This window comes from Limulus polyphemus, unplaced genomic scaffold (assembly GCF_000517525.1).
Source record: "Limulus polyphemus unplaced genomic scaffold, Limulus_polyphemus-2.1.2 Scaffold313, whole genome shotgun sequence".
NCBI lineage: Eukaryota > Metazoa > Arthropoda > Merostomata > Xiphosura > Limulidae > Limulus > Limulus polyphemus.
The window spans coordinates 486,879-509,106 of NW_013665923.1; the positions used below are offsets into that span (position 1 = coordinate 486,879).

A 22,228-nucleotide genomic window follows, 5' to 3' on the forward strand; every position below is an offset into this window, starting at 1 on the left:
ATTAGTCTCAAAGTGGGTTCCTCGTCATCGAATAGTGTATATGAATATCAAGTATGCTGCATTTGAAATGTAGCAGTTACATAGAAACTGAAGTTTGTTATTACTGAACTTCTAACAGCTTTACAATATTCTGTTTGGAAGTAACACGTTCATTTGTTTTACTGACCACACTGTAATTGAGATTTAAATGTAGATAATAATTAACATGTTAACTTCGTGTAAAACTGTAGATTTTCATTTTAGAGGCAAATTTTTCATTTAGTTTGTTTTAGTAACATCATCTGACTTACATAAAAACCACGTCACCCTTGATTTCTCGAAATAGGTGGAATCATAAAAGCCAAAATGCATTTATCCAGATAGAATAGTTCGATTACTGTCTACTCATTACGATTTTAGTTACTAGGGTGCAAGGGGTCATGAAACCTTATACGTGTAGTGAGTGTTGGTATAATAAGCCTAAAGTAAAAACGTAGTGTGAAATCACCTAGCCTAGAGTCAAGTGCATAAAATTTATCATGAAAGTAAAGATAATGATTCAATTATAAATTTAAATCGTTTCTAAACTAAGCTATCTTCTGTTATATCACCAATGTTTTAAATAAAAAAACAAACCTCTTTAATTAACGGATACTCTAAATTAAGAAATCAACAACTATTCTTCCAGTTTTGTTGTCTATAAATTTCATTTTATACTTTTAGGGCATAGACAATATTAGGTTATACTTTTGTTGCAAAGCAGCATGACATAAAAGCCATTGTTAGGACGTAGCGTTACTAAAACGCACTGGCTTTTATATATATTAGAAGTTGTTAATCTAACTGATTTTTACCAATAATAATTCCATGAATATGTCACGAATTCATTTCATGAATGATCTTAATTTTGATTGGCTCACAAAGAAATATACCGACGTTTGACTGCCTTGGCTGCACTGTTCTGCCTTTTTGTTGGTTTATTCATTTCAGTTAACTATGAAATGTGAGGTTAGGGTATATTATGGGATGGGGTTATAGTACTTGTCCCGTCATTTTTGTTGGACTATATGTTAGTTATGTGTAATTACTAGTCTTATTAAGTTGGAGTTATTATATCTTAATTGGTGTAAAATTGTTAATTGTTATGATGCATTTTTTTCTATCTCTTTTTACTTAGGGTGGCATGTTGTTTATTCAAAAAATAAAAATACACGGCATGTTCTCTACGTTAAATACTTTTCTTTTAATTGCAAAGTTTCGACCCTCTTACCAGAGCCTTCTTCGTGCAAAAATGTTATTTCAAAATTGTGATTGTTAAAACACCAAAATCTTGAGCTAGGTAAATGAAAATTGTTTTCCTCTGTCTAGCCCCCCATTGGCACAGTGCTATGTCTACGGACTTATACCGCTAGAAACCGGAGTTCGATACACGTGGTGGGCAGAGCACAGATAGTCCTTTGTGTAGCTTTGTACTTAACAACAACAAAACAAATATTCAACGTCGAGATTAGTTCCTGCATATTTTTTTCCACATTAATATACTTACGTTATGAGTTTTAAAAAACAATATTAATTATTTGTTATATTTTGTTTGATATATTCCTATATGTTATCCATATTTCATTTAATAACATTATGTTTGCTGGTATGAAGTTATTGCTTGTTTCTCGTTTTACTTTAATCTATTTATTGATTTCATATAAAAATATTCTAATATTATTTGATATCATTGTGAAGATCCCACCCCCCAAAAAAAATCTTGTGAATACATCGCGCAGGCGCAACTGAAGGTCAAGGCAGCCTCTAACCCAGGATTTTATATTTTATGAACTGCGAGAAAGCCACTCTGTTCTACTTGTTTATAAGTTATGAGAAAGTCTATACGTGTGGTATGGGAAAAAAAAATGTATGTCGATATTTGAGGAGTGTGTCGAAGTGAGTTTGTGTAAAAAGAATATGCTCTGTTATTATTCTGAGAAGCTATTTTTCCAAATTTATTTTTTAATTACATGTTTTCCAAACTCCATAAAAGCATTCAACATAAACACACACAAAAACTATTTTCAAATACCAAAGCCTTTTAATTATAAACGCAGCATTAGAGCAACATACAATTAAACGTCTATTCAGAGTAGAACTCAAACGAATTTAACTAGCATGATTCTCCAGTAAAACACACGTTCAGATAAAATAATCTTTAAATACAATTTAATATTGAAACTACCACAACAGATTTATTTATATTCATAATAAGTGAAGCACAGTTAGTAAAATTGATAAAGTAGAAAAAGATTGTTATGTTCTATTAGTTAAATCAGATAACCGCAGGCGTGCATGTTAATTAACCTTTATAGAAGCGTGATTTATGTCATCATTAAACTATTTTCGCGTGTTCTAAGTTTTTATATTCATAAAAACAAATTATTATTTCGATAGCATTAGCAAATGAGAATATCGCGCTCCGTCAAATTATCAATTCTCTTGAAATGCGAAACTCACTTTTATTTCAACGTTCAGTAACGTAAGGCCAGAACCGACGTATTTTGACTACCTTCTGATACCGTCGAATCAGTGAGATTCTTCCGTATTAACATTAGTAAAACTTTCTAATAACAACGGAGTATCTTTCGATCTTTTTTAATATTCTGTTTAACCTCCATGAATGTCTGTAGTTGGTATATTGAATAAAAACAATGACGTTTCAGTCATCTAACGACTATTTTATTAATCAACAAGATATCCATTAATACCGTCTAATTGCTTTCATAAAGGCAACTTAATTCTGGCTTAATCTAAAGCATTTACGAGACAACATATTTACTTTAAGTTTCATCTACTCTAAACTAAAGCAACAGGGAAAACATTATTTTTTTAGAAATATTTTCGGTTTTGGAATTCTAATGTGACGCAAAATTCTTCCTCTTTTTTTTTTTTGACAAAGAAAACCGGTAACAGTGTATAATGACATGAAACAGATCATCAGAGTTACAATCTTATGCACTTCATTCAATATTGATAAACAAATAAATAAATGATACATATAGGCTAGAATATCCTAATACATGCTGGGCTGTAACTGTATATGTATATATAAGGCAGACTAACACGCACTACGTTCCTCATTTACTTCTAACGTAATGCACCATTGGAGTTTACTTTTATATCAATAAAAGAAAAAAATTGATTTTGAAAATCCATTATTAAATCCAACGGCAATGAACAATTATGGTTGTTTGTTGAATCTTAGAAAGTGAAATGAAGCTATTCACAATAAATAACTTGGAAATATATGTACATAATAACTAATTAGTCCATTTATCCACAGTTTTCACAATGTACATCATTATCAGTTTAATATAACAACTCGGGAACGTTTGCCAAAACGCTGAGTTCCTATTTTGTATTATTTTTTAGAACACTAATATTTTTATCAACAAAGAGAGTTTAAAGCTAATAAATATGTATACCTGCAATATGTTAAGAATTGTTTACAGAAGTAAACACACATTTCGAAACAGGAATACTACATTTAAATCCATCGTCGGCGATGGAGAATGTGTTGTAGACAGATTAGAAATAAATCAGTCAGCACATGAACTTGTCAAAACAGAACTATAAACTCTGATAGTAACTTCCTTCGTTTTTTTGTTTTTTTCTCGCTTTCAAACTCTGACACTCGAGCTCAATGATAAGCTATTTTCTAAAAACACTACAAGAAGATTTTATATTAGACTAAGTTTACTAGTTTATTGTTCATTAACTTTGGTTCAAGCGTCAGACGTGACAGCCGGAACAGCAGCATGCAGAAGAGCTTGGGAATGTTCTCGCGCTTTTCGTCTCAGATCTGTGACGCTAGACGTCGACGAATCACGGCTGTGGACGAGGGTATGGGAAGGGGAACAAGGATCCATTGGTTTTGGCAGACAACAGGAACAAACGGGAACTGAAAATACACATGAACATTCAACATTTTAAAGTCATCTACTTCAATCATGTTATAACATTTTCAGTCATGTAATCAGAAGAATTTATAAAATAGAGACAAATGTAGAAGTATGTATACATTAATTTTACTGAAGTTTTCAACGTTTTATAAAAACACACAAAAAACAAACCAATATAAGAGACACTAAAAAATTTTCAATAGAATTTACCACACTGAAATAGAATAATCGCTCTTCTTGTAGTTGTATGTTATATTTATGACAAAATTATCTGCTGCCAGTATTCTAGTACCTATTATCCACGCTAAGGGATTGACTGTCATTCTTATAAGGCACCCACAGCTTCAAGCATGAGGACTATTTTGTGGTACAACACTCCAGTTCTGTTAATCAGCTCTAAAAACTAGATTTCGATCACAAAATAATTTTCACGCCTTTAGCTGTGGGGGCGTTGTAAGAGTAACAGCCAATCCGTTAGAGTGTACAGCGTAGTAGGGTAACTTATTATAACATACCCATAGCTTAGAGTGTGGGGCATACTTTGTGATTCCGCCGGGATTCGAATCGAGCTATTCTTTTACATAAATATGCAGTATTTATTTTTTAAAGCAGCAGTAAAAACTGTCGATATGGAAGTTTTTGTAAAATTTGTTGTTGTTTTTTATTATTGTATATCATCGGTTAAATATAGCTGGAATTCCTTTATGAAGATAATGTTTTGAAGAACAACTTGCAATTACTTAGTGGGAGGTGAAGTATGAATAATGCTTAACTAGGCGGACCTTTTAGAGCTCATTTTATATTTCTAACACGGACTTCTCATCTACAGCATAATGTATACAAACCCTTACGCACGCCGGCAATTAAACAAAATAATGCACATTTGATAGGCTGATATAAATACGAAAGTGATCAAACAAAATAATGCACATTTGATAGGCTGATATAAATACGAGAGTGATCAAACCAAATAATGTACATTTGATAGGCTGATATAAATACGAGAGTGATCAAACAAAATAATGTACATTTGATAGGCTGATATAAATACGAGAGTGATCAAACCAAATAATGCACATTTAATAGGCTGATATAAATACGAGAGTGTTCAAATAAAATAATGCAGATTTGATAGGCTGATATAAATACGAGAGTGTTCAAACAAAATAATGCACATTTGATAGGCTGATATAAATACGAGAATGATCAAACAAAATAATGCACATTTGATAGGCTGATATAAATACGAGAGTGATCAAACAAAATAATGCACATTTGATAGGCTGATATAAATACGAGAGTGATCAAACAAAATAATGCACATTTGATAGGCTGATATAAATACGAGAGTGATTAAACAAGTTCTTCATGTAACCACTTAAAATACATCACAGATACACGCTAATGCCTACAAATACACAACTACATACACCAAGTGACCCGTCAGGTCACAGCTGCTGGACACTTGCTGACCTTTCAGAGGGAAAGAAGGAGGGCCGAACAGGTGAGCAAAATTAGCAGAGAAGTACGGAGGAGGCAAAGGAAAGCGAGCTGGACCAGTCGGTGCTAAGATGTTTTCCATACAGTGCTGTCCGCCGAATGGAGTACTGTAGGAAATGTTATAGCTTTATTCTCTATGCTCTTAGATAGATAGATAAATAGGGAAACAGTCAGCTAGTTCGATAGTGCTGAATTTATGGATAGACAGATAAACAGGTAAATAACTAGACATATACATCGGACTGACATATAAGAATGATACAGAAATAATAATAATAAACAAATAATTCACTGCCCAAACTGTAAATTTACGAAATACAATATTACAAGTCACCTGCAGGCTTTCTTAATTTTTTATCCCTGTCAACGTGAATACTACTGCTTGTTCTTATAATTTTACTAAGAACTGAGAGACCTAAAGGTTTGGTAGGGTCTTTCAACCATTCAAGATTAAAGTATACTACTGAGCAGAAAAAGACGGTTTCTCGTTTCTTTAAAGTTTAAATCAACAAAAAACAATCGATGTTTCATTACTGTTATCTTAGCAAGTCTGAATTATCTATTAAATATTACAAGAATTTGCTTATTCCGAAAGACCAGTTTGCTTTAAAGATAACTTGGCTTTGTGTATTCGTTAATATGGGTATTATACCAAAAGTGTTAATAACATGCTTTATCTCACGTCGACTAGATATAATGGTACAGCTGATATATTTATAAAAATACTACTTTTCTAAATCTAAGCTTAAACGTAGGGTAACAAGGAATGGTATGATATATGTAAATATATATTAGTTCTAAAGATATCATGTTTTAATTATTTTATCTTAAAAATATTAATCTTTAGTGTACTTCATATGTATGACGCTTTTTTAAAAACATTTTCAACCAAAAATTTTGTATAATAATATTAGTTTGCAGTGATTTACGGTTACTTACAAAACCCTATAGAAAATTATAAATTACAATGATTTGTTAATTTATTTGATAATGTATGATAAAAATCTATTCTTAGAGGTCCTTAATTTCATAAATCTGATGAAACAGTTTGATTAACTGAAATTTAGAAACACAAAGCATAAATTTAAGGAACATCAACAATGTATTAAATGTTTAATAATAACAATATACTTAAAAATCAGCGAATATAAACAACGTATTAAGTGTTTAATGATAACAATATATTTAAAAATCAGCGAATATAAACGACGTATTAAGTGTTCAATGATAACAATATACTTAAAAATCAGCGAATATAAACGACGTATTAAGTGTTTAATGATAACAATATACTTAAAAATCAATGAATTTAAACAGTATATTAAGAGTGTGATGATAACAATATACTTAAAAATCAGCCTACTTTTCTGGAAAGGAAGGAATAAAAGTTGGAAAGCTTGATTGAGTAAACTGTCGCTTTTCGACAGCATAAACTATATCCTGTCAAACATTATTTAACATTAGACACTATCCCTTCACAAACATATTAAGAATATGTCCGTGAATTCAATAAGCATCTGACTCTACTTTTAAGGTATGGTTTCAAAACCGAAGAGCCAAGTGGCGAAAAGCTGAAAGACTACGAAAAGAAAGAGAGGAGAAAGAACGTGTACCTCAAGACGAAAATGATGACGAACAACAAACTAAAGAAGATGGCGGAGCGCTCTCTGTCGGTACTTCAGAAGCTTCTCGTGAGGAGGGAAATGCCGCTACTCCTTCAAGTGTACGAAACGCCAGTAATAGTCCCGGAGGACTCAGTGAGATATCAGAGGGTAGGTCCCCATCTCCTCATACGCTGTCTTCAACAACTCCTCAAACCGACAGAACTCAATCTGATCACTTCGAAGGGTCCTCCTCAATTTCACACTCAGTGAGTGATATTAGCCGTCAACGACAACCAGTAGATCTCCGACTAGGCGTTGGCAGACCTTCCCCGTGCGAAGATAGAGGAGTCTCCGTCAGTATGGCCCCAGTGTTTCCCGTCCGCCCAGCATGATGAAGATAAAGATACGTTTAACATGACGCAGGTAAAGATGCGTCTTTCCTGAAGAATAACTCGGGTTTAAAGTCGTGTTTTATCTATTGACTCGTTTAGGTAATTCTACAAAGTTTTACTGCTGTTTGTTGAGAAAAGAATTTGGAATTAGCACTGAACGCATCTTTACCTGCGTCATGTTAAACGTATCTTTACCTGCGTCATGTTAAACGTATCTTTACCTGCGTCATGTTAAACGTATCTTCATTTCGAGTTCAACATCAAACCAAAATGGAAATTCATTATTTAAAAATTTTAACAGTATATTATTTCTCTCTATACATTAAACATGTCTTTAAAGCTTAGCATACCATATTTGTACATTATACATATCCTTCAATTTTAACATAGCTTCTCTGCACACTAAACATATGTCTAAGTTATTTTTAAACTCTAGCAAAACATCAATTCAGATTACATATGTGTTTTTAGATGTAGCTACGAATCTCACTGCGAGAAATGTGTTTTTAAATTACGTAAAATAAGCACGCTACCCTATTAAAATAACTTTAAATTCTAGGACAGAATCTCTACACATTATATGTAGATCAATTTCTGACATAGCATCAATACAGATTACACGTGTTTTTAACTTTAGCTAGGATTCTAACTACATTAATGTTTCTTTAAGCTGTATGTAGCATGTTACTCATCTAATATATAAAGTTTGTGTCTGTTTGTTCGCACCTTTCAGCTATCTATTCCTTATACATTTCCACATTTCTTGATCAATCAGCACTTAACTTGACACAGTGATACAGGATGACACGAAGAAGGTCATGAGAGGTGTTGGGGGTTGGACCCTCATCTAATTTCATATTGATAGAATTTTTGAAAATAGTATTTCTTTCTTTTCAGTATTAGTACTTTTATGTATTTATATTGCACTTTTAGTGTTTATTATGATAAGAAACAAGAGGGAATACTCAATTATCGCGGCACTTGCAATTTTTTTAGGCAAGATTAGAGTAAATTAATCTATGAAACCTTGGGCGTGGTCAAATATATCAATCGGGGTTTGACCTCCTGAGTCCAAAACTGTAATTAGATCTCAAATCAGTCAAGAGGTGACTGAGCTATGAGTTAAAAGTTTGTACCTTAAGAAAAACAGAGCTATTCTATGGGCCGCTCTGCCATGGCTAGAAAAATTTCCCATCCTTTGTTACAAACGAGTTTTTATTTCACCCGTTAGTTGGACGGGTACTCCAGCTAGTTAGAGATATTTGACAATTTAGCTAACTGTTCTGCTACAACGCAGATACATTTTGGTTGAACTAATCATCTAACATCATCAAACTTATTTTAAGCTCTGGCCATCACATTAAATCAAACTTCCATTAACAATCTAACTATAACAAATATTTCTCGAACTCTTAGTTAAGTAAATTACCACATTAAAGCTTTTAAGCTCCAGCCCATCACATTAATAACGTCTTTAAGTTCATTACATTAATCACGTTGCTGTAATCCGTAAGTTGCCCGTGAGTAGGGATCAGTTTCATAAGCTTATTCCTAAGGCTTATTTTTATATTTATTCAAAATAGATTTTTGAATCTATAAAGTGTATGACATGTTTACTTATTGAAGAGCGAAAGGGTATAATTTTCATCAGCTATTAAGCTGTTTTGAGAATGTACATTTATCAGTATACTTAAACTACAGCTAAGCATTTGTTCAAACAAAACATTTGTAATATTGAATAGAACGCTTAACAGACATATGCTCTGTTTGATTTCTAACTGTACATTTTGTCCACATTATTACTTTTTTACTTTAAAAATTCTTGATATATTTTTATTTTTTAAATTTTGTTTTGGCGATACTTGTCACATCAATGTTACGACAAATTTGAAAAGCAGATTTATAACCCATAGCATAAACTCTTTGAAATATATTCACATTTTAATCTAGTAAAAATGTAGCCAGTTAAATATTATTTTGTTAGATACCGAAACATGGTTTTCTGGATGATTGTTCACTACAAAGGACAAACCGATACAATTTGTAGATGAATAAGGGGGATAACACTTGTAAGTGCGTCGAAAGCTCCCAACCAGGATGTTTAAACGTTATCAAGAAATCGACGTGACCAATGATCTGAACAGCTTGTTATTGATTTAAAAAATTCAGATAATATACTTCTCATCTCAGAATTATTCCAATAGATGATCCTCAGAATTTTTGGTTTTATTTTTATCATGTTTAGTATTTCGTTCTTAGTGATAATTATCAGTATCTTAGTTGTAATTATATATTATTTAACATGGTGTTTTTCTAAGAAATTGATAGATTATTTCTAGAAATATATCTTGCTTATTATTGTAGTAATTATCAATTGCTTTGTATGTTGGGAGGTGGAGGGATTTTCGAAAGCTAAAGTGCTTATCTTGATATGAAGTTAGAAGAGTTTGTCTGGTTATCTGAAATGCTTATCTTCGTAATAATTTATAGTTGTTTAATTTGGAATTTTCCTGGGAGTATCTTAGGGAAGATGAAAGCTAATTTTTCGTATTAATTAACATTTGGTTATTTAAAATTTCTTTTGGGGAGGTTTGGGCAGAGTTTATAAAATAGAAGGAACTTGTTTGAGTACTAATACTTTTCTGTCTTTCTGGGAAAACGAGACTTTTTCTAAAAGGTGGAATATTTATTACCCCCCCCCCCCGATGGCAAGGTTTTCTTTCACTCCTGTGTGTGTGAAACAGTACGACTCAAAAAGGTTTCATCTCATTTTGATCATATTTGCTACAAAGATTGAATGTTTCCCCTAGGACCAATTGATTAACTTTTATTGAAAGTCAAAAGTTAAGGGCACACTGTAGTTAAACAGTATAACTATAAACTATAAAAAGCGTTTATCTAATTTTGATCAATTTTTATAGAAACGTCGAGTGCCCTTGAAGGACTAATTGATTAAAGTTTGGTGAATGTAGCATACAAGTCCAGATAACACTGAAGATTAACAATTTCTGTCATCGGTCAAACGGAAGCCAAGTAATTATAGTAAGATGATGCCAACTGACTACAAGTGTCTTAAAGCATTATTAGCGGAATATTACACCTGCGAAAGAGAGATCAACATCCAAAAAAACAACAAAAACAGCCGATCGCTACTTTCGATTTTGCCTCGAACAAATAATTGAGTATCTACTCTGAGACAGAATTTGATGTTCATAGTCACAATTGGACGCTATGTCAATATACAGACATTTATAAATAGACTTTATAGTGTCGGTCTGCATGTCATACACAAGTGAAATCCATTCCGCTCTTAGTAAGGCACAAAATATATCTTAACTGCAATGATGCCAAGAATATGTCTAGTATAGAAACTACACCCAGAGCAGCATTTTTTTGCAGATGCTTTGCACTTCACACTAGAGTCAAATAACACATATGTCTGCTTATTAGGATTGAATCTAAAACCACAGAGGAACGTGGCTCATATCATATGGTGGTGGCGGAAGTGTGCAGGAAAAGCACTAGAGTATCTAGAAACATCTACATTCTGTTGAATTATATTATTAATGCCAAACTTTATAGGGACCACATCTTACGATCCCTTTGTGCTTTCATTTGCTAGGCGGACTTCATTTTATCAAGCATGTACAGAAAGTTCTTGTGACACTAGCTACATCCTGTCGAGTGACTCTAGATACTGAAGTTGACCTGAAAACAGGTCTTTCAGAGAAGTATCGAGTATACTTCAGAACCTCATCAACATTGGTGCCTGGCTTGGCTTACTCTTCTTAATGACCTTATTTCACACTAAAGTGAAATAACTTGAGCTGTAAAGATGTAAGATATCTCTATCAAATATCCTTTTACAAATATATATTGAATGATTGATCATTTGCATTTTAGATAACGGATATGTCTAATTTATATAAAAATAAACAGTTGGTGTGTGACTGATATTATTTCATAGTCGTAATTATAATATTACCAGTTACAATTATCCTTTGTTTCGAGTCTGGTATGTCCTAGGGCACTCAGCTCGTAAGCTGCGGGTTCAAATCCCTTTACCGAACATACTCGCCCTTTCAGCCGTGGAGGCGTTATAATGTTAAGACCAATCTCACTTTTCGTTTGTAAAGAGAAGCCCAAGAGTTGGAGGTGGCTGGTATTGATTAATTTCTAAATTATGGATGGCTAGCGTAGATAATCTTTGCAAAATTCTACGAACAAACAAACATAACAAAATTACTTTTTTTCATTCACTGTTTAAAAATAGTTAACGTATGTGTTGCAAACAAGCATATGTACATTTTATAAAATTCCACATCCCTTCCCAATGTATGCATCATGCATAGTGCTTAATCCTCCCCCCAATGTTTGTATCGTATAATAGCACGTTTCTCTCCATTGTATATACCATATATCAACACATTATTTTCCAATGTATATAATAAACACTTGAATACAATCTATTTAATTAACTGCCATACTTACTAAACAACATTTATACTCACGACTACTGAAAGCCCGTGCTTTTTCAAAGTACGGTACTTTGTTTGTTTGTTTGTAATTATGCACAAAGCTACACAAGGGCTATCTGTGCTCTGCCCACCACGGGTATCGAAACCCGGTTTCTAGCGATGTAAGTCCGCAGACATACCGCTGTGCCACTGGGGGCCAAAGTACGGTACAATAAAATTAATATATATATATATATACATGATATATTCTTGGTTAACAAAATGCACTAATATTAATAATCTATACTAAATGTATTCATCGAAACTTTAATGTAGAACACCTTTTCAAACAATTAAAAGAAAGTGTTCTTTTATAATATATGTCTAAACAGAAATAGTACTTAAGTTCTATTACCTTATGAGCACTTATTAACCGGATAAATTTGTTATCTCATACAAACTCCTCACCCAAGGGAGCAAATAAGACTAACGTCTTAACACTCCATGCTTTCCTCAATGTCAGAGGTTTTATATGAATGATAAAACAAAAAAAAACTTATTATATTTCTTTGAAACACAGTGTTTGAGTGCAATAAAAACAATATCTGAAAGCTGCAAGTCCAATTTCGAGTCGATTCTGGACACTTAGAATGATCATTAGATAAGCCAATTTTCTCTAATTTGAATTTCTAACTAAGAGGATTGAATAGTTGAACTTGAACACAGAGTAAAGAAATGAAAGTCCAAAGGGAACACGAAAAATGTACCAAGCATTTGCTCTTTTTAATGCAATTTTGTATTTAAAGGATTATTCAGCATTCGTAAGCACTACAGCATCGGAACTTGTTAATCAGGTTTTGGAAAACGGTCTATTTGCCCGTACAAGCATTTCTCTTTCTCTGAAATAGGAGTTTGTAAAAGCACGAATCCAATTATTTACTGAGTTCCAGATAAAGTGAATTATTTTACATTCAGATATTTTGAAAACTTCAAGCAAACTGCCTGGAACAGAAATCTTGTCCGTTTAGAAAACGTTCTGTGGTCGTGTCTATGGTCTGGTAGCTGAATTGTTGCAAGCAGGTCATAGAAACCTATGGAACAAATAATTTTTTTAATCTTGCAAACACTACGAGTTTAACGTGTGATCATGTGAGCGAATTATTTATCACTTCATAAACTTAACCAAAGGCTCCTTTTTTATATTACTGGAATGATATCTTTTAAACAATGGATAGGCACATTCTAGTCCAAAACATCGGGCTGAATCTTGAATAAAAAAAATCTAGAAACCCGCACTTTGGAATGATTAACAGCATACGGTTGCTACTCAGTATTTTGTTTGTTTGTTTGTTTTCAATTTCGCGTAAAGCTACACGAGGTCTATCTGCGCTAGCCTTCCCTAATTTAGCAGTGTAAAACTAGAGGGAAGGCAGCTAGTCATCACCACCCACCGCCAACCTCAGTATTTGGAATTTTCAATCTGAACAACACCTTATGCGACACATGGACTAAATGTACGCAGTGGACACACCCCAGATAACCCATTGTATAGCTTTCCACTAAACCACACAAAAGAGACTTCTAGGGTTCAGATAAAGTAAATAGTCAACAGCAGCCGCCAACTATGCGGGTACCCTTAATGGAATACTTGGACTGAATCTTATTGTTAAAATTCCCCCGCAGCTGCAACTGCGAGACGTGTTCAGAGGCATATCGTGGCTCGAGCCTTGAACTTTCTAATCCACTGAGCAACACGTTAACCATTAGACAAAAAAGGGTAAAAGTGCATAAAAGAAGACAAAAAGTAATCCGAAATTCAAAGTAAAATTTCTGGATTATTATTATTTTCTGATAATTGCGAAACAACGTTTTTATTGAAATTGTCTGCAAAAGTTAAATTAAATAAAACTAGCAAACAGTATGATTGCTAAACTAAAAGCTGTTTATCGAAGGGTATTATAAAACTACCAAACAGTAGGACTAATAAAAAAAAGCTGTTTATCGAAGGGTATTATAATGCTTATGAACAGTGTTAAGTACTTATAGACGTTAATTTCAAAGGCTAAAAATTAAAATGTCATTTTTTTGTAGTCTGTAGAAAAATAACGGTTCGTTAGTAAAAAAGTGAACTGAGCAGTTTAACAATGGAAAAATGTTTGTGTGTTTCTTCATAGCAAAGCCACATTGGGCTATCTGCTGTGTCCATCAATGGGTATCGAACCGCTGGTTTTATTGTTGTAAATCCATAGTCTTACCGCTGTCACATCAAGGGACCAATGGAAGAAAAGGCGATGGATTCTAGATACTTTCATTTTAAACTCGAAACTGAGCTTCATACTGTCCAACACGCTTTGAAAGTTTGCTGACCCAAAAGTATATAACCGTTTTCGTCTTTATTTACGTATTATTACGTCTTTCATAATGTAGGCAAAGTACATTTGGCTACATAAAAATAAGGTTTCTTATTTTTCAGTGATCTAAAATCAATGATTGTCATATGATTTCCAAAGCAACCATAATGAACTATTCTGTGCTGTGGTGGGTAACATAAAGAAGATCTTTGAGGTTATTTCAGTATTTAACTATCTCTGTTTACTTTCATGCTGGGCATCAGTTCAGTCAATATAGTAAGTTTCTCTAGTGAAGGTTAAAGAACATCTCAATTACGAACACAGCTCTGGCTTTTCATAGCACAGCATTACACCAACACTTGGGGATTTATCCCTCCTACTTTTCTCCGTTTCATATGTTGTTTCAAAGAAACCGTACTCAATATAACACAAAACCTGTATTTAAGAAAAAAAGAGGTGATTATTTGTAATTTTGCAAAATAACGTATTCATTACGTTTTTGATGTACGGGTTTGGTTTGGTTTGTTTTGAATTTCATGCAAAGCTACACGATGGCTATCTGCGCTAGCCGTCCCTACTTTAGCAATGAAAGGCTAGAGGAAAGGCAGCTAGTCATTACCACCCACCGCCAACTCTTGGGCTACTCTTTTACCAACGAATAGTGGGATTGACCGTATTATTATAATACCCCCACGACTGAATGGGTGAGCATGTTTGGTGGAACGGGAATTCGAACCCGCGACCGTCAGATGGCGAGTCGAGCGCCCTAATCACCTGGCCATGCCGGGCCTATTGATGCAAGGGAAAGAATTAGTTTGTGTTTTACGAGAACAGTATCTACCTTCACGACTGTGTTTATTTTGGGGGGGGGGGGCATTATGCGTTGTTTTGTTCGGTTAAAATAAGCTTTTATACTACCGTAATCAAATGTTTTTCACTTTATTTACAAGAAGATTTTATTAGCAGAACTCTAGGTTTCGGTAGCTAAATAATTTTTCTAGATTTGAAAGTGGAATTTTTTGCCAAACTGGTTTCTATAGTTTGGTTATCCTATTACACTTTGAAAGAGTATTTTCTGCCACACTGGTTTCTGTAACTAGGTATTTCTACTAGACCTTAAAAAGGTATTATTTTGCCAAACTGTGTTTGAAGCTAAATAATCCTACTAGACTTTGAAAGAGATTCTTATTTCTTTGCCACTCCGGTTTCTGTAGCAAGATAATCACATTACATTTGGAAGCAGCCTTTTACGTGTAACATCTTATTTTGTAACTGAAAATTTCTACTTTTATCTGACACTTTACGTGTCCTTGTTAGCTTTTATTAAATTTCGTGCAAAGCTACACGAGGGCTATCTGCGCTAACCGTCCCTAATTTAGCAGTGTAAGCTAGTCATCACCACCCACCGCCAACTCTAGGGCTAGTCTCTTACCAACGAATAGTGGGATTGAACGTCACATTATAACGCTCCCATGGCTGAAAGGGCGATCATGTTTGGTGGGACGAGGATTCGAACCTGCGACCTTCAGATTACGAGTCGAGTGCCCTAACCCTAACCACATGCCGGGCCTTCTTACTTATAAACATTATACAAGCACGTTGTATCTGAAAGATAGTAATAATGAACGAACGAATGAATTTCCCCAAGATTATATTACTGATTAGAAAAAACAAAACTAACCAACTAAACATTATTTTCACGACAATTTATAAACGTAAGGTAATGTATGGTGAAAGGCACTGACTATAAAATCTTACAATTGGTGTCATGAAAAGAGCTTGAGAAGTGGAAACAACATAAAATACGTCGTTCGAAGACACTACCATCTTATGAGATTTTCACGACCGAGAGTGAAACCCGGTGACTGGAATGCATGGAATGTTGGAGAGTCATATGGACACATTTCATGAATTGTTTCGACAAGAATAACACAGAAAAAACAATACAGAAAGATTGGTATAGAGACAGATAATCATTCTTCTCCTTGAACTGCGCCAATACTTTTTTTTATGTAATGTAGAGCAAGCAAGAAGACACAGAATGTTGGATGAACTATCGACTGGAACAGAGTATAAGTATTTTATATCGAACAGGAAACGAATTTTAGCGAGATTTAACTACTGATTCGATGCATCAAATATGAACTTTATTGGGAAATTAAAATGTCTAAAGATAATGTAAATATCCTTGTTTAGAATGTTTGTTAACTGCTTCAAATGAGCATGTAGAAAAGCTTAATATCTAAAGTATTAATTATATCATTTCTTGGCGTTACACGTCAACGTGCATTAGGTAGTGAATATCTGGGAAGAATATTAACATTATATTTTATAACACTAGGTATGTATTATTTTAGGATTAAAATTAATATAGTACGGATATGGTTAATATGAACCTCGACAAAGATTCATTAAAAATACATAATTTCATGAACCGTTGTTTATTTAATGAAAATGTAATAAATAATGTCCCCACACAGATTCTTATTATCTTAACATGACATCTGGCGACTGAAAAATATTGACATACAGATTCCAGGTGTAACTATTCATTCTAGTTTGGATCAACAGTAATGAAGCTCAAAATTAACGAAATCAGAACATTGTAACATATTGAGGAAAACAGTGAATACAAACATTTTTCATGCAAGCTAATACTGTAAATACAATTCACTGAAGTTTGGTCTAAAAATCCTAAAGCAAAAGTACAATAATTTATGGTTAATAGAATATCAAATTTTGAGCTAATTAATTTACAAAAATTGCAATATATGAAACGGTAAAAAGCTGTTGCTGTGTTCTCTTCAGTCTCCGAAATACAAAAGAATATTGGATCTCTCTTTTTTTTTCATGCTGAGATAATCAGAATTTGTTGCCTTTTTTTTTTTTTCTTATAAGATCGGAGCTGTCTTTCAAGACACATCTTATTTGTACCCTCCAAACGGTTGGTAAAGGTGAATGGAAAAAAGACGTAAATTGGAAAAAGTTTCCAAACTTTTAAAGAGAGTAATATTGTAAATTGTGCCTCATTAAATATTCTACGGCAGTATTAATTTTTCTACAGTAGTTAACAATTCGAGATTTAAGTTTTCGTAGATGTTTCAATAATTACATACCACCATACTTAAGAAACTAGATTTATTTTAATGTAGATCCAATTTAGTTTTCACATCTCTTCACCATTTAGGCTTCATCAGAAGAACACAGTTACTGTATTTCAACACGGCTTCATCAGAAGAACACAGTTACTGTATTTCAACACGGATTCATCAGAAGAACACAGTTACTGTATTTCAACACGGCTTCATCAGAAGAACACAGTTACTGTATTTCAACACAGCTTCATCAGAAGGACGCAGTCGTTGTATTTCAGCACGGCTTCATCAGAAGAACACAGTTACTGTATTACAACACGGCTTCATCAGAAGAACACAGTTACTGTATTACAACACGGCTTCATCAGAAGAACACGGTTACTGTATTTCAGCACGGCTTCATCAGAAGAACACAGTTACTGTATTACAACACGGCTTCATCAGAAGAACACAGTTACTGTATTACAACACGGCTTCATCAGAAGAACACAGTTACTGTATTTCAACACGGCTTCATCAGAAGAACACAGTTACTGTATTTCAACACAGCTTCATCAGAAGAACACAGTTACTGTATTTTAACAAGGCTGAACTTACAATAGGTTCCTTAGTTAAACCTACATAAGAATATAAAACTTTCAAGAATAAGATTTACAAAGTTATATATTAATGACGTTTCATGATGCCATTATTTAGTATAAAAATCATCGCAAACAAAAATAGAATATACTATGTTTTAGTTCAAATGACATTGCATAATTTAACATTTGCGTTTGTTCGTTAAGTTTATCTATGGATGTTTATTTAGAAATGTTCGCGGAAAATCTAGTTATATTTAAGATTTTAAAACTCAGCCACGGTCCCGATTCACTGAGATATTAGTGTTTCCATCATAACTGTTCCTGTGTTTTTCGTTTCTGAGAATTATTTGATGTGTTTGTGCAATTTTTATAAAAAAAAAAAACTACCTTCTTTAGACAGAATTCTATGAGTATTTACGTAATGTTCCACTACAGATAGATAGATGTATTTCAGATACCCTAAATCCTCAAGTTCAACCCTTATTCGGTTTCTTCTATGGAAAACTGGCTGGATTACTTAGATGGTATTTTGTACTCTAGAGTCAAGTTAAATACAGATTTAACAAGTATAGTTTTCCAGTGTTAAACTACAGGTAATGGCAAAAAAAATTAAAATACCAATGTAAAGTCACTTAATAGGGTGTTGAGCCACCGCATACGGCCAGTACGGCCTGTATGCGCCGTGGCATAGAGTCTACCAAAGTCTGGAATTCTGCAGGAGGAATGCGACACCACCCTTCCAGTCGATCAACTAGATGATGGAAGTGGAAAACGCTGTCTCAGGCATCGTTTCAAAATATCCCATACATGCTCGATTGGGTTCAGATCTGGTGAGTGATAAGGCCATGACATATGGATAACGTCAATGTCATGCTTTTCAAACCACTCGTGCTCTGTGGACGGGTGCATTGCCATCTTGAAATGCTGTAACATGGGGTGAAGATGATCACTCAATACCATTAAGTAAGGATTGGCATCGACCTTGCCTTCTAAGAGTATGAGCGCACCCAAACCATGCCAGCAGAATGCGCCCCACACCAATACGGAACCACCTGAACCCTTCACTGTTGGAAATAAATACTCAGAACTGTAGAGTTCTTTAGGTTGGCGCCATACATGCACTCGCTCATTTATCGAGAACGTGGTGAAGGATGGTTGATCTGACATGGATGGTTGATCATATGGCCAACAATGGGTCATCAGCAACGGGCAACAATGGGCGGAAACGCATACTCCAGGATCGTGATGTCCGTGCATTAATTCGAACTGCAAGGCAAAACAGGCGATCAAACGTGGATCAATTGACTGCAAATTTCAACCTGGGGCGAGAGTAGCCCCAGTACTACACAGAACGGGAAACCATAGTCGGGTCGCAGTTCATAAACCGTTTATCATACCTGACAATGCGCGGTTGCGCGTCCACTGGTACAAAGCGCACAGACTAAGGACTACCGAGCAGTGGAGAAATGTGGTTGCTGATGATGTCTTTCCGTCGGAGTTCTAAGCTAATATTACATTAGACAACGTTGCTCGTGAAACATCAGCAAATTGAGCCGTCTTGGTCACTGAAGTTCCCGCCAAACGCGCCCCAACACTCACCCTTCTTTCAAAGTCAATGAGGTTTTCTCTTGCAGCCATGATAGCCGTGATTATAGACAACCAGGCCTGTCCATCATTTCTATAGGTGACCCTATGCATGCTGGGATGTTATTTGCTTAATTAATGGACGAGACACACCTGTGTGGTAGGCTCTACACTGCATATACTTGTTGTCCATCATTTACCCATGTGTTTCAGTTTTTTTGTTGTTTTTTTTGTCCTCAACCTGTATATTTATGGGAAGGCTTGGCTTCTTGACAGTTCTGTGAAGCCGTGTAATTATAGTAATATTATAAAGGGAATTGTTCACCTCAGCTTCTCTTATGTCCGTTGTTTTATCTAGCAAGATTTATGTAGATTTGTTTTCAGGTTACATATAGAAATCTACACTATCTACCTTAATCAAAATCTCTAATGTTTCAAGAATGCGATTTAAAATTTACGAACATAAATAAGTCTGAAGTATAGACACGTATGATGATTTGAATATATCATATAGTATTGAAAAGACAACGTTTAAATACTTTCACCAGGATTTACTACCAGTTTTAGGGCTTTATTTGACAGACTGGATAAATGTACGTATTTATTCCACCATCATCATTCTTCACTCTGTTCTTTGATGAGTAAACTGTGAACAAAATCCTTAACAGTTCATTATGTCTATATTTGGAAGTCTAAGTACAACTAATCGTCCATGATTATATCTCACTATCAAAAATATCCGGTAATGTTGAGTTTAAAATACGATGCTGTAAATGGGAGCACACCAACAGATCATCCAATGGAAAGGCACCCCTGAATCACGTGGCACTGAACATCACTGGCGTTGCATTTTATTAGTGACCTCTTTGGTCAGTTGATTCTCGCGGCATTAAGGTAATAAAAATTTGATTGGCTGCCAAACTTGAACAATTCGTCAGATTATTCATCCGTTTAATATTCGTATGCAGTTTATTTAAATTCCTCCGTTAAATTTTATCAAAATCAGTTCCTCACAACAACTCGTGACACCAAAAGAGACAGACGGAGAACTCTGCCTTTTATTTATAGATATACTGCAAGATACAAAATATCTATCGTTAAATAAATTGATGATTGAAACATTAACAGGACAAGAGGCTCAACCGAAAATAGGTACCTAAAGCTGTAAGTGCATAATTCTCAGATATCATTCAAAAAGCAGATTTGGTCAGGTATATTAAACAATACAGACACTTATTTACAAAGTCAGTGAAATTCATATACAGACGACCAGCTAACCATACATATAAACAGACGACAGTATACACAGACAAAAAAGGCAACAACACATACAGGCAGCCAGACAATCAGGGAGCAGTTTATACAGACAACCAGAGAATAAGGTCGGAGTGTAAACATGTTTTATGAAAAGAACCAGCCAGTACCCAGAGAAAATCCTTTAGTTTCTCAACATTTCGCTTTACAGAAACGAGCTAAGTCTTAACAGACCAAGCAACTGATGCAGTTTAACATAACAACAATGCTTAGGGGTATTTTGGGTCCTTTTAAATCACCATACAGTAACCTAAAAGGACTTGAAACCCCAGAGATATTACACACACATCACCATTATAAGAGGCCTAACTGTATTTCTTTGGTTTGCTAACCCAAGTTGTACTGGTGAGCCTTGAATAGGCGAAACTACAGTCCATAACAGAGGGTACGTCAATCAAAGAATGCATTAGGTCTCTACGTCACAGATTCTCTTTTCAATTTTACCTTTGGTAAAAAAAACAACAACAAAAAAACTGTAACATATATATATATATATTTGTTATACAAATTGCCATTATTGTTGCTGATGACGCCAGAACTCTTCAGGCCGGCTGGGATACTTCAAACACAGCAGTGATCGGAACACTATTTATATAAGCCATATGAGTAGGTACTTATGTTGTTGTTGTTGTAAACTTTTCTCGTTTGAACAGACATGTTTACTTTTCTAGAAATTGTGCGTGAACACTAGAGATGTTAATGTAATTTACGTGGCGTATTGAAAAGAATTCATAAAAAGAATTCTTATAATATATTAAAAATCTTCCAGTAACACAATTCTAAATGTAAGGAATTCAAACTAGTTTTATTTTAAAAGTTAGGACGCTCGATTCCCAATCTGTTGGTCACTGGGTGAAACACCATCATCTTCGGACAATGGGAAGGTCAATCTCACTATTTGTTGTTAAAAAGTAGCCCGAGAGTTGGCGGTGGGTGTTATTGACTAGCTGGCTTTCCTCTAGTCTATCACTTTAAAATTAGCTTTGCACAAAATTAAGCAAACGTTTTAAGGGTTTTTAAATAAAATGTTTACTTACACTATTTATGCCTCTAAATTAAGTCTTTTTAATATATTATAAGAATTATTTTTAATATATCATAATAATTATTTTAATGAATTATTTTTAATATATCATAATAATTATTTTATTGTTAAAATTCTCCTCATTGACATTTTCTCGTATTCCTCACTCTTTAAGATTAACAGTCAATTAAAACACGAGTTATTAATTGATGAACGGAATAAATGTTGTTATTGTCTTGTAACTCTTTGAAAGTAATGTCAATTTAAAGAGAAATTCGTATCAACAGATACATTAATATAGATTTGAGGTAGAAAAATCATTACATTACTTTTTCTTGGGTGATAGGAATGGGAAAGGGTAAATAGGAAGAATAGAAAAATAGGAAGTTCGCAGTTAGGAAAA

The 22,228-nt window shown here is 34.0% G+C and overlaps 1 protein-coding gene across 1 annotated transcript in view; it reads right to left on the reverse strand.

Moving 5' to 3' along the window:
* Positions 1-2,042: 2,042 nt before the first annotated feature.
* Positions 2,043-22,228, reverse strand: part of LOC111085287 (dorsal root ganglia homeobox protein-like) — a 50,171-nt gene continuing 29,985 nt past the window's right edge. Inside the window, exons 5-7 of the mRNA XM_022383154.1 lie at positions 6,787-6,863; positions 5,397-5,530; positions 2,043-3,922 (exon numbers count right to left, since the gene is read on the reverse strand). Of these exons, the coding sequence (XP_022238862.1) occupies positions 3,747-3,922; positions 5,397-5,530; positions 6,787-6,863 (387 nt within the window). The 3' untranslated portion in view covers positions 2,043-3,746. The remainder of the gene's footprint in view (positions 3,923-5,396; positions 5,531-6,786; positions 6,864-22,228) is intronic.